Below are 13,992 nucleotides of genomic sequence, written 5' to 3' on the forward strand. Positions count from 1 at the left end.
AGGGATATTGAAAAAGAAAGCCAACGTTGGTGGCATCACAATTCCGGACTTCAAGCTCTATTACAAAGCTGTCATCATCAAGACAGCATGGTACTGGCACAAAAACAGGCACATAGATCAATGGAACAGAATAGAGAGCCCAGAAATAGACCCTCAACTCTATGGTCAACTCATCTTCGACAAAACAGGAAAGAATGTCCAATGGAAAAAAGACAGCCTCTTCAATAAATGGTGTTGGGAAAATTGGACAGCCACATGCAGAAAAATGAAATTGGACCATTTCCTTACACCACACACAAAAATAGACTCAAAATGGATCAAGGACCTCAATGTGCGAAGGCAATCCATCAAAATCCTTGAGGAGAACACAGGCAGCAACCTCTTCGACCTCAGCCGCAGCAACATCTTCCTAGGAACAACGCCAAAGGCAAGGGAAGCAAGGGCAAAAATGAACTATTGGGATTTCATCAAGATCAAAAGCTTTTGCACAGCAAAGGAAACAGTTAACAAAATCAAAAGACAACTGACAGAATGGGAGAAGATATTTGCAAACGACATATCAGATAAAGGACTAGTGTCCAGAATCTATAAAGAACTTAGCAAACTCAACACCCAAAGAACAAATAATCCAATCAAGAAATGGGCAGAGGAAATGAACAGACATTTCTGCAAAGAAGACATCCAGATGGCCAACAGACACATGAAAAAGTGCTCCATATCACTCGGCATCAGGGAAATACAAATCAAAACCACAATGCGATATCACATCACACCAGTCAGAATGGCTAAAATCAACAAGTCAGGAAATGACAGATGCTGACGAGGATGTAGAGAAAGGGGAACCCTCCTACACTGTTGGTGGGAATGCAAGCTGGTGCAACCTCTCTGGAAAACAGCATGGACGTTCCTCAAAATGTTGAAAATAGAACTGCCCTATGACCCAGCAATTGCACTATTGGGTATTTACCCTAAAGATACAAACGTAGTGATCCAAAGGGGCACGTGCACCCGAATGTTTATAGCAGCAATGTCCACAATAGCCAAACTATGGAAAGAACCTAGATGTCCATCAACAGATGAATGGATCAAGAAGATGTGGTATATATACACAATGGAATACTATGCAGCTATCAAAAGAAATGAAATCTTGCCATTTGCGACAATATGGATGGACCTGGAGCGTGTCATGCTTAGCGAAATAAGTCAAGCAGAGAAAGACAACTATCATATGATCTCCCTGATATGAGGAAGTCGTGATGCAACATGGAGGCTTAAGTGGGTAGGACAAGAATAAATGAAACAAGATGGGATTGGGAGGGAGACAAACCATAAGTGACTCTTAATCTCACAAAACAAACTGAGGGTTGCTGGGGGGAGGGGGTTTGGGAGAAGGGGGTGGTATTATGGACATTGGGGAGGGTATGTGTTTTGGTGAGTGTTGTGAAGTGTGTAAACCTGGTGATTCACAGACCTGTACCCCTGGGGATAAAAATATATGTTTATTAAAAAAAAAAAAAAAGGAGGGAATCTTTCTGCCCTTCAACAGATGAATGGATAAGGAAAATGTGGTCCATATACACTATGAAGTATTATGCCTCCATCAGAAAGGATGAATATCCAACTTTTGTAGCAACATGGGTGGGACTGGAAAAGATTATGCTGAGTGAAATAAGTCAAGCAGAGAGAGTCAATTATCATATGGTTTCACTTAGTTGTGGAGCATAACAAATATCATGGAGGACATGGGGAATTGGAGAGGAGAAGGGAGTTGGGGGAAATTGTAAGTGGAGGTGAACCATGAGAGACTATGACTCTGAAAAACAATCTGAGGGGAATGAAGTGGTGGGGGGGTGGGAGGTTGGGGTACCAGGTGGTGGGTATTATAGAGGGCACGGATTGCATGGAGCACTGGGTGTGGTGCAAAAATAATGAATACTGTTATGCTGAAAATAAATAAATTTAATTATAAAAAAATATAAATGCAGCCACTGGGGGGGGGAAAAATTGGTAGCCCTAAATGCATGTATTAGAGCCAAATAGCTAGAAATTAATAAGCCTGATTACATTTTAAATCTAAAATTTGGAAAATAATAAAGCAAATTTTTAAAAAGGTAAAGTAAAAGCAGAGAACAATGAATTAGAAAACAATAAAACAATGGAATGAAACCCAGTTTTTACAAGTATCCCCAATATTGTCAAAACTATTACATGGCTTATCAAGAAAAAAAGGAATAGGAAAAGAGGCAAAATTCACAATGAAAAAGGAGACATCATTCTAATATAAGAGAAATTTTGGAATATTAATATTGGAAAATATATGGCAATAAATTTTAAAAATAAGATAAGATCGGCAATTTCCTAAAGAAAATCATCACTTATGTCAAGAAAAAAAATAGAAAACCTGAGATGTAAATATTAACGAAATTTCATGAGAAACTGAAAAATCTACTCAAAAAAATCAAATCATACAAAAGCAAATTTATTAGCACCACACTCTAACCAACTGAGCTAACCGTCCAGCTACCAAAGCATATTTAAAAGCCTTACCAAATTCATATGGTCTTATTGACTGGGTTGATTGACTGATTGGTGGGCAGCAGAGCAAGATTTATTGAGTCATAGCTATGTGATAGTACCAAGCTCCTAATGAGGAAGGGGACCCGAGATGGTTGCCCTCACATGGTTTGATAGGGCAGTTCTACCAAACCTTCAAGCAACAGACGAATCTATTATGCCAGTCATTAAAATCTGCCTTACTGATCACTGATATCAGCTCTGTGATATAAAAGATCTTTAAACTTCTTCCCTGCTCTTTCCTTTGCAGGAGTTTCCCCTAATACATTTATTGCATGTTTAATGCCATCTTGGTTGTCTGCTTCTCTGAGGACTTTAGTCTGGGTAATCATGAGGTTTAAAAAAGGGGATTTGGAAATGGCTCACTTATTCCTTGGCAGGCTAAAAGAACACCATCAGCATTGGTAGTGGGGCACAGACAGTCCATGGAAGAACACTGCAACTGCTAAAGATTTCACCAGTGGAAAGCTGGGGAAATCACCTTCAAGAGAGACTAGGTTGGCTGATTGCTGCTATGTTGTATTAATACCTGCAGTGTGATAACAAGAGACTAATGGTCATTAACAAACATTAGTAACTAAATATAAAGGCTAGAGAGTCCCTTGGATAGCTTTAACTGAGGTCCTTATCTTTGACATTGGGAAAGCCAATATGGATCAGCAGCAGACGATGATCTAATTGTTAGAGTTGCAGAGCCCAAGGTTATCAAATGCTCAGCCAGACCAGTTCTCTCATGCACACACAAGGGCCATGGCTGGGAAAAACTAGCCCTTGAAATATGGGATAGGAATATTTAGAATGGAATATCAAGAAAAGTGTTTTTAAGTATGAATCTGTTGGTTCTACAATTCCCTTCCCTAGTAGGAGAGATAATAGACTCGTCCCTAATGAGCTGTTACCACCTCCTCTCCTGCTTACCAGTCTGATAACTATTTTTTTTTAAGATTTGACAGAGAGAGAGAGACAGACAGACAGAGACAGACACCGAGAACGAGAACATGCACAAGTAGGGGGAAGAGCAGAGGAAGAGGGACAAGCAAACCCCATGCTGAGCACAGAGCAAAGCAGGCCTGGTTTCACAGCCCTGAGATCATGACCTGAGCAGAACTCAAAATGAATGCTTAACCAACTGAGCCACCCAAGCACCCCATAACTAGGGTTTAAGGACAGCATAATACATATATTGGCCTCATAAGAAAAGGAAGATACATATACTTGAAAGAGCTATACCAATAAGCTAGAATGTACTGGCATGAACCAGGGGAGTATGACAGGAATTGGATTTTGGCGGTGTTTCTTCAAGAAGGATGGCAGGTAAGGCTGGATAAACAAGAACTCATGAATTTTCACGTATATTCTCAAGACCACAGGAGATATCATGTCATACTGAGGACTCCAGAGAAGGGGATGGGGAAAACTTGCTTCTGGAGTGATTCTTAGAAGCCTGTAAAAAGCAATGGTCAATTGAAAGTGTAATGGAAATGCCTAAGTTGCCTAAGCAGATGGAAGAGAAAGGAATAAAGAAGCCAACAGAGGGAATATGCTAGAATGGGTATACTATGTAAGGCCAAAAGAACTACCAGCAGATTATGCCTCATGGGACACCATCATTCACCAAGGCCACTAGAGAAGGATCATGTTGATGAGAGGGGCATCAGCTTCACTAAGAAGTTCAGTGGTGGCGTTCTTCTGCAGACCAGAGCTGACAAGAGTAGAGGCAGTAATAGGGGTAGACATTAAGAAAGGGACCCCTAAGTAAAAGACGGCAGGTGTCAGGGCTTAGCTGATAAAATCTATGGCCCACAATTACCATAATGATCAATAAGACTGTTGGAGCAGATAAGAGGACTTGCCCACAAAGAGCTGTGGAGATGATTAATAATGCATGGCATCTTCAGAGCTCAAATAGGTGGGCAGACAACAATGGTGCTATTTAACATTTACTTTTGTTTTAAGCAAGAATGAGGAAACAACAGGCTGAGAACTGTTCTCTCAATAGAAAAATCATGATCCTCTGTCCAGTTTCCAGATAAGCTAATTTCCAGATCCAGAGCCCCATTGACTGAACAGGTAGCTGGGTCCATAGAAGAAAGAACATCTTGAAACATCTTGAAAAGTGTGTCAAGTGATCCTCAAGGGGACCTTTGTGTGATTCCTATCCCTAATGCTGTATATTTGTGTGTGTGTGTGTGTGTGTGTGTGTGTGTGTGTGTGTGTGTATAGATAGATAGATAGATAAAAGCATATAACGGTTATATATACTGTACAAGAGAAATAAGTAGATACTTTAATTAATATCAGATACTGGGAGAGAGATGACACAGATACTCAGGGATTAAATGTCAAAAATGGCCCCTTGTTAGATTTGGGGTGTCTTCAGGAGTCATGTAACAAATTTTTGCTAAAGTCTGGCTCACTATGGACCAAGCAGTGATAATTTCCCCAGTTCTTAAGTGTATAATAAGAATTCATGGAGAAGGTGGTTAGAGTAACCTCTACATTGTGTCCCTGGCCAGTGGGTAAGATCTATCACAGTGAGAAAGACCAAACGGCAACCTCTAAAACTACCCTCCATCCGGATAAGATGGTAAATTAAAAGCACTGTCATCCCAGGGGCTTAGTGCAAGTATGTACCACCTTAAAATTCTAAAAGGTGCAAAGGCAGTGGTACCTACTCTATTTGCATTTAATTTGCCAACTTTCAACTCTATGGTCAACTAATCTTCGACAAAGCAGGAAAGAATGTCCAATGGAAAAAAGACAGCCTCTTCAATAAATGGTGCTGGGAAAATTGGACAGCCACATGCAGAAAAATGAAATTGGACCATTTCCTTACACCACACACAAAAATAGACTCAAAATGGATGAAGGATCTCAATGTGCGAAAGGAATCCATCAAAATCCTTGAGGAGAACACAGGCAGCAACCTCTTCGACCTCAGCCGCAGCAACATCTTCCTAGGAACAACGCCAAAGGCAAGGGAAGCAAGGGCAAAAATGAACTATTGGGATTTCATCAAGATCAAAAGCTTTTGCACAGCAAAGGAAACAGTTAACAAAATCAAAAGACAACTGACAGAATGGGAGAAGATATTTGCAAACGACATATCAGATAAAGGACTAGTGTCCAGAATCTATAAAGAACTTAGCAAACTCAACACCCAAAGAACAAATAATCCAATCAAGAAATGGGCAGAGGAAATGAACAGACATTTCTGCAAAGAAGACATCCAGATGGCCAACAGACACATGAAAAAGTGCTCCATATCACTCGGCATCAGGGAAATACAAATCAAAACCACAATGCGATATCACATCACACCAGTCAGAATGGCTAAAATCAACAAGTCAGGAAATGACAGATGCTGACGAGGATGTAGAGAAAGGGGAACCCTCCTACACTGTTGGTGGGAATGCAAGCTGGTGCAACCTCTCTGGAAAACAGCATGGACGTTCCTCAAAATGTTGAAAATAGAACTGCCCTATGACCCAGCAATTGCACTATTGGGTATTTACCCTAAAGATACAAACGTAGTGATCCAAAGGGGCACGTGCACCCGAATGTTTATAGCAGCAATGTCCACAATAGCCAAACTATGGAAAGAACCTAGATGTCCATCAACAGATGAATGGATCAAGAAGATGTGGTATATATACACAATGGAATACTATGCAGCCATCAAAAGAAATGAAATCTTGCCATTTGCGACAACATGGATGGAACTAGAGCGTATCATGTTTAGCGAAATAAGTCAAGCGGAGAAAGACAACTATCATATGATCTCCCTGATATGAGGAAGTGGTGATGCAACATGGGGGCTTAAGTGGGTACAAGAAGAATAAATGAAAGAAGATGAGATTGGGAGGGAGACAAACCATAAGTGACTCTTAATCTCACAAAACAAACTGAGGGTTGCTGGGGGGAGGGGGTTTGGGAGAAGGGGGTGGTATTATGGACATTGGGGAGGGTATGTGTTTTGGTGAGTGCTGTGAAGTGTGTAAACCTGGTGATTCACAGACCTGTACCCCTGGGGATAAAAATATATGTTTATAAAAAATAAAAAATTATATTAAAAAAAAAATAAAACATTAAAAAAAAAATTGCCAGGCTTAACATTTCATATTCACACAGACTTACCTTTCAACCTTACATACCAAACAAAAACCTTTATTTTTATTTTTTATTATGTTAGGTTAAGTGCATTCTTAGTGCATACAGTGCATTCTTAGTTTTGGATGTAATGTGCCATGATTCATTGTTTGCGTGTAACACCCAATTTATTTTTAAAATAATTCCCTTCCAGTTTTCTAATCATTTACTATGTTATACTACAGACTCTCACAATAAGAAAATCCTTTAGTTCTATATACGAAAGAACTGAGATTTTCACCTAACTATGAGCTACTTATGATTGTAGAGAAGCTAAGATCAGAGCCAGGCTATGCCTATAAGTGATCTCCCTGTACTTGCTCATTCTTATTACCCCTGAACTATGCCTAATAGAGAGGTCAAAACTGGCAGTTTGTGAACCGGCCTCCATCGAATCATGGCTAAACTGAGAAGCTGACATTCACCTTTGCTACATCAGTAACTCAGAAACAGCCGCAGCAGTAAAAGGGGTCTGATTGAAGGATGTCCATAAATGCTGACTTGTTTAAAACGGTCTTTTAAGACTTAGCAGTAGCTTTATTTAAAAAAATAGAAAAAAAAAACTTTAAAATATTCTATCCATGTTTTTTCTTAACAATGAGATAATTTTAAAACTAATTTCCATCTCACTACTGAAAGAAATTTAAATGACAAAAAAGCACATCAAATATATTTTATCTCACACAACAGGTAGAATATTTTATTTCACTTTGTCCATGATGACAACATAATAAATAGGATCATCTCTAAGACATGGTACACATTAACACTAGCTTTTACTTAATAAAAAAAGCTATTGAACTTAAATATGCATACAAATTCAAAAGCTTAAAATAAAACCCTAAACATTTAATAATTTACATATATATTCAACTTTGTGAATTTTTATACAAAGTTGAACTTTTCAGTATATTTCCATCCACACTTTTCTGCATCAAAAACCAGTTTTATTTTGATGCTTTAATAATGGTTGTCCGATTATAACTGCTAATACTTTCCAAAAACATACTATTCCCTGATAAATAGCCCTAAAGTCCATTTATACTCAGAAGAACAAAGTCATAAAACATTAGGTATATTTAAGATGTTCCCTCTTTTCATTTTTAAGGGACAAATTTAAAGTATGCACACATTAGTGATAAATGTGTTTATAGCATTAAATTCTGGAAATCACAACTTTTAAAGGGGACAGAGACAAACAGGACTGTTTTCAGAGCAAAGTGACCAAAGTGACAAGGCTTCAACAACAGAAGAGTATAAAGAGACAGGGAAAATGTAAATTGGAAAAAGGAGTTTAGAAAACTGAAGGGCTATAAATGGAGATGAGAGATGAGACCTGCTCTGTGTTGGACCATATGGATGAATGAGAAGTGGTGTTATGGGGAGACAGATTTCATCTCAATTATAAAGAACAATTAGTTATCTGAAGATAGAAAATGCTATCTCAGGAGATGGCGCGATTTTGCCATTAAAGGCATTCGGGCATAAGCTAGATGAGGGGTTGGGCAAATTATGTCTACAGGCAGAACTCAGCCCACCAGCTGTTTTTGTAATAAAGGTTTATTGGAATAGAGCCACTCCCATTTGTTTCCTTATTGGCTCTATCTGCTCTAATACTATAGCAGCAGGTTTGCATACATGCAACAGAGATGGTATAGCCCACAAATCCTGAAATATTTGGCCCTTTAAAGAAAATGTTTGCTGACCCCTGTGAGGAAGGTATTAGAAATTTAAGTATTGTATGGATATCTTGGTAAGATAACCAACAATGGTTACACTGGTCTTTAAGAAAGTGCTTGGCATATCAACTATGTCAAGGATTGGGCTGTATGGGTTTCTTCACTTAGTATAAACGAAGCCAGCCAACTTGGTGAATTGAGGCCAAAATTCATACTGCACTCTGTAAAGCTGTGTGCCATGATATAGGGCTATGTCTGCCAAAAGGAGGACACAAATTGTCTAATTTGCATGAAGGCACCCAGTGGGCCAGCACAACCTGCACATACAATAATCATATTAACAAAAATAACCTCTCTTCCTATCCAGATGATCTAAGATGCCATAACAAGATATCCTATCACTGACTCACTGCCTCTCCCAATTCAATGTTGTTTTATTTACATCCCATGGAAATAATAGATGTCCCCTGAAAGGGTTTTCATGTTTTGAGAAATGCTACAAACTCTACCCTCTCTTTTAGAAAGATACATTGCAGATTAGCATATTAAAAACTCGAAGGGGAAAAAAAACTTATAACATTAGTAGTAGAAGTAATGTTAGTTATAAGCAAACTAAAGAGCCCTATTTTCCAGAGTTGTTAATTACAGAAACTTTCTTATTAACTTACTGTTAATACCTCAGATAATAATGTTCTAGGGAATGATGATCTACTCAAAGTCATATTTAGCATTTCCAGATGAGAAGTTCACTAAGGACAATAAATACATTCCCTACAGATTTTGAGCACAGTGTGCTAAATGTGATAATTTCCTAAAAAACAACTGAATTGATTTAATGCTATACCTAATCAATATAGTGGATATATTGCTAATTTCATTAAATAAAGCAGGCCTTAATTACCTATGCAACAGGAATATAAAGTTATTATCTTCTTTCTACTGACTCCATCAGCAATTAAATAGTACAATAGCAAAATAATCTTGACAAGTATATTTCAAGTATACTTGACAAGTATATTTCAACTTTGTGGTATATATTTAAGCATATAAAACCATTCAAGACACATTATTATATTTTAGGGTTAGAGATGTGACAAATTTCCTTACAGATTGACAGAACATCATCAGAATATAGGTTTAATAAATTCAAAGTCAGTAAAAGCAAATTACCTGAAGAAGGTGACAAAAAACTGCACAAGATCCATGATTGTATTGTGTTGTGAGAATGCAATCTGAAAAATCAAAATAAAAGAAAGTTTGAAGCTCAATATATGTTCTTTCCCAATATCTGTGGTCATGTTTCATGGCATTTGTAAAATAAGATTCGGAAATCATGAAAAGATTTGGATCACTATATTATAAATCATGTATGCTGAAATCAAAGCTTCATCTAGAACACCTAGTAAAGTTAACAACCAACAATGATGACTTTTAAATATGCTATTACATAAATGATTTTAAAAAACTATTACAGCTGGAGGAGTCAAGATGGCAGAGAACTAGCAGACTGAGACGACATCAGGTAGCAGGAGATCAGCTAGATAGCTTATCAAATCATTCCAAACACCTATAAACCCAACAGGAGATCGAAGAGAAGAGCAACAATTCTAGAAACAGAAAATCAACCACTTTCTGAAAGGTAGGACCGGCGAAGTGAATCCAAAGCAATGGGAAGATAGACCGCGGGGAGGAAGGGCCGGCTCCCAGAAAGCAGCCGAGCAACTGAGCACAAAATCAGGACTTTTAAAAAAGTCTGCTCCATGGAGGGACATCGCTCCAGAGGCTAAACCGGGGTGAAGCTCACACGAGGTCAGTGTGGCCCAGGTCCCGCAACTCACAGAAGGATCAGGTGTGTCTGAGTGTCACAGACTCACAGGTATTAGAGCAGGGAAGCTGGCTACAGAGACAGAGCCAAGGAGTGAGCTATCAACTCGGGGTTACCTTGCACCAAAATCCCTGGCACAGCTAACTGCTCTGTGAGTGGGAACCCCACAAGATCCAGGGAGACACACCCTGGAAGAGCTCAGGGATCTGTGGAGTTCGGAAACTCCAGGGAGAGCTGCGTGTCAGAGACAGAGACGCTTGGTCACAGGCTGGGTGAGCTCGGAGCGCGGCGGGAGGCCAGGGAGATGGGAGTGATTGAACGCTTTTCCCTGAGGGCGAACTGAGGAGTGAGACCCTGAACTCTCGGTTCCTCCAGGCCGGAGATTGGGAAGCCGCCATTTTCATTCCCCTCTTCTGAAACTCTACGGAAAGCATTGAGGGAACAAAAGCTCCCTAAAGCGAACCTGATCCGATTACTTAGCCCAGCCCCTGGTAAGCTCGGTACAATTCCGCCTCAGGCAAAGACACTTGACAATCACGGCAACGGGCCGCTCCCCCAGAAGATCAACAAGAAATCCAGCCAAGACCAACTTCACTTACCAAGGCAAACAGAGGAATTCAAGAGGAGGAGAAAGCAAACCATGCAATTCATGGCTTTCTCCCCATGATTATTTAGTCTTGCAGTTAATAAATTTATTTTATTTTATTTTTTTCCTCTAATAAATTTTTTTAAACTTTTACCTTTCTTTTAACATTTTTTAACTAGTTTATCTTAACAATACCTTTAAAAAATGACAATCTTTTTTGAGACTTCATTATTATATTTAATTTTTCTTTATATGTTTTCTTTAAAAAAAATTTTTTCTGACCTTCTTTTTATCTGATTTCTCCCCCACCGACGATTTGGGGTCTCTACTTAGTTAAAGCATATTTAGTTTAGTTAAAGCACATCTTCCTGGGGTCTTTGCCACCCTTGTAGTATTTTATTTGCTCCTTCATATATATCTGGAAAAATGACAAGGCAGAAAACACACCACAAAAAAAAAGAACAAGAGGCACTACCAAGGGCTAGGGACCTAATCAATACGGACATTAGTAATATGTCAGATTTAGAGTTCAGAATGACAATTCTCAAGGTTCTAGCCGGGCTTGAAAAAGGCACGGAAGATATTAGAGAACTGCTCTCTGGAGAAATAAAAGCCCTTCCTGGAGAAATAAAAGAACTAAAATCTAGCCAAGTTGAAATAAAAAAGCTACTAATGAGGTAGAATAAAATATGGAGGCTCTTACTGCTAGGATAAATAGGGCAGAAGAAAGAATTAGTGATATAGAAGACCAATTTACAGAGAATAAAGAAGCTGAGCAAAAGAGAGACAAACAAATACTGGATCATGAGGGTAGAATTCGAGAGATAAGTGATACCGTAAGACTAAAGAAACAACATTAGAATAATTGGGATTCAGAAGAAGAAAGAGAGAGGGGAGCAGAAGCTATATTGGAGGGAATTATTGTAGATAATATCCTTAATATGGCAAAGGGAACAAATATCCAGGAGGTGCAAAGAACCCCCCTCAAAATCAATAAGAATAGGTCCACAGCCCATCACCTAATAGTAAAATTTACAAGTCTTAGCAACAGAGAGAAAATCCTGAAAGCAGTCCGGGAAAAGAAGTCTGTAACATACAACAGATAAAATATTACATGGGCAGCAGACTTATCCACAGAGACCTGGCAGGCCAGAAAGAACTGGCATGATACATTCAAAGCACTAAATGAGAAAAACATGCAGCCAAGAATACTATATCCAGCTAAGCTATCACTGAAAATAGAAGGAGAGATAAAAATCTTCCAAGACAAAAAAACCTGAAAGAATTAGCAAACACCAAACCAGCTGTATGGGAAATATTGAAAAGGGCCCTCTAAGCAAAGAGAGACCCTGAAAGTAGTAGACCAGAAAGGAACAGAGACAATATACAGTAACAGTAACCTTACAGGAAATACAATGACAATAAATTCATATCTCTCAATAGATACCCTGAATGTAAATGGGCTAAATGCTCCAATCAAAAGACACAGGTTATCAGAATGGATAAAAAAACAAAAGCCATCAATATGCTGCCTACAAGAAACTCATTTTAGAACAGAAGACACCTCCAGATTTAAAGTAAGGGGGTGGAAAACAATTGACCATGCTAACGGACATCAGAAGAAAGCTGGAGTGGCAATCCTTCTATCAGATCAATAAGATTTTTAGCCAAAGACTATAATGAGAGATGAAGAAGGAAACTACATCATCATACTAAAAGGGTCTGTCCAACAAGAAGATCTAACAATTTTAAATATCTATACCCCTAACATGGGAGAAGCCAACTTTATAAAACAATTAATAACAAAATCAAAAAAACACATTGACAATAATACAATAATAGTAGGCAACTTTAACACTCCCCTTACTGGAATGGATAGATCATCCAAGCAAAAGATCAACAAGGAAATAAAGTCCTTAAATGACACACTGGACCAGATGGACATCACAGATATATTCAGAACATTCCATACCAAAGCAACAGAATACACATTCTTCTCTAGTGCACATGGAACACTATCCAGAATAGATCACATCCTGGGTTATAAATCAGGTCTCAACCGGCATCAAAAGATAGAGATCATTCCCTGCATATTTTCAGACCACAGTACTCTGAAACTAGAACTCAAGCACAAGAGGAAAGTTGGAAAGAACCCAAATACATGGAGACTAAACAGCATCCTTCTTTTTTTTTTTTTTAAAGATTTTATTTATTTATTTGACAGAGAGAAATCACAAGTAGATGGAGAGGCAGGCAGAGAGAGAGAGAGGGAAGAGGGCTCTCTGAGCCCGATGTGGGACTCGATCCCAGGACCCTGAGATCATGACCTGAGCCGAAGGCAGCAGCGTAACCCACTGAGCCACCCAGGTGCCCCTAAACAGCATCCTTCTAAAGATGAATGGGTCAACCAGAAAATTAAAGAGGAATTGAAAAAAATTCATAGAAACAAATGATAATGAAAACTCAATGGCTCAAAGTCTGTGGGACACAACAAAGGCAGTCCTGAGAGGAAAATATATAGTGGTATAAGCTGTTCTCAAGAAACAACACCTGGGGCGCCTGGGTGGCTCAGTGGGTTAAAGCCTCTGCCTCCGGCTCAGGTCACGATCTCGGGGTCCTGGGATCGAGCCCTGCATTGGGCTCTCTGCTCAGCGGGGAGCTTACTTCCCCCTCTCTCTGCCTGCCTGTCTACTTGTGATTTCTGGATGAATCACAAGTTGGATGAATAAAATCTTAAAAAAAAAAAAAGAAAGCAAAAGAAAAAGAAACAACACCTAACCCTACACTTTCTCAAATACCTGTATTTCTTAAATACAACACCTAACCCTACACTTAAAGGAGCTGGAGAAAGAACAACAAAGAAAGCCTAAACCCAGCAGAGAAGAGAAATCATAAAGATCAGAGCAGAAATCAATGAAATAGGAACTCCCCCCCCCAAAAAAAAAAGAACAAATCAACGAAACTAGGAGCTGGTTCTTTGAAAGAATTAATGAGATTGATAAACCCCTTGCCAGAATTATCAAAAATAAAAGAGAAAGCATCCAAATAAATAAAATCATGAAAGAGGAGAGATCACAACCAACACCAAAGAAATATAAGCAATTATAAGAACATACTATGAGCAACTCTACGCCAACAAATTTGACAATCTGGAAGAAATGGATGAATTCCTAGAGATA

At 38.8% G+C, this 13,992-nt stretch overlaps 1 protein-coding gene across 3 annotated transcripts in view; it reads right to left on the reverse strand.

The window, feature by feature from the left end:
* The window catches only part of ATRNL1 (attractin like 1), an 849,703-nt gene that overhangs the window by 450,943 nt on the left and 384,768 nt on the right, over positions 1-13,992 (reverse strand). For all 3 annotated transcript variants that reach the window (XM_059173087.1, XM_059173089.1, XM_059173088.1), the window contains exon 25: positions 9,573-9,634. In XM_059173087.1, the coding sequence (XP_059029070.1) occupies positions 9,573-9,634 (62 nt within the window). The remainder of the gene's footprint in view (positions 1-9,572; positions 9,635-13,992) is intronic.

This window comes from Mustela lutreola, chromosome 4 (genome assembly GCF_030435805.1).
Source record: "Mustela lutreola isolate mMusLut2 chromosome 4, mMusLut2.pri, whole genome shotgun sequence".
In the NCBI taxonomy this organism is placed as follows: domain Eukaryota; kingdom Metazoa; phylum Chordata; class Mammalia; order Carnivora; family Mustelidae; genus Mustela; species Mustela lutreola.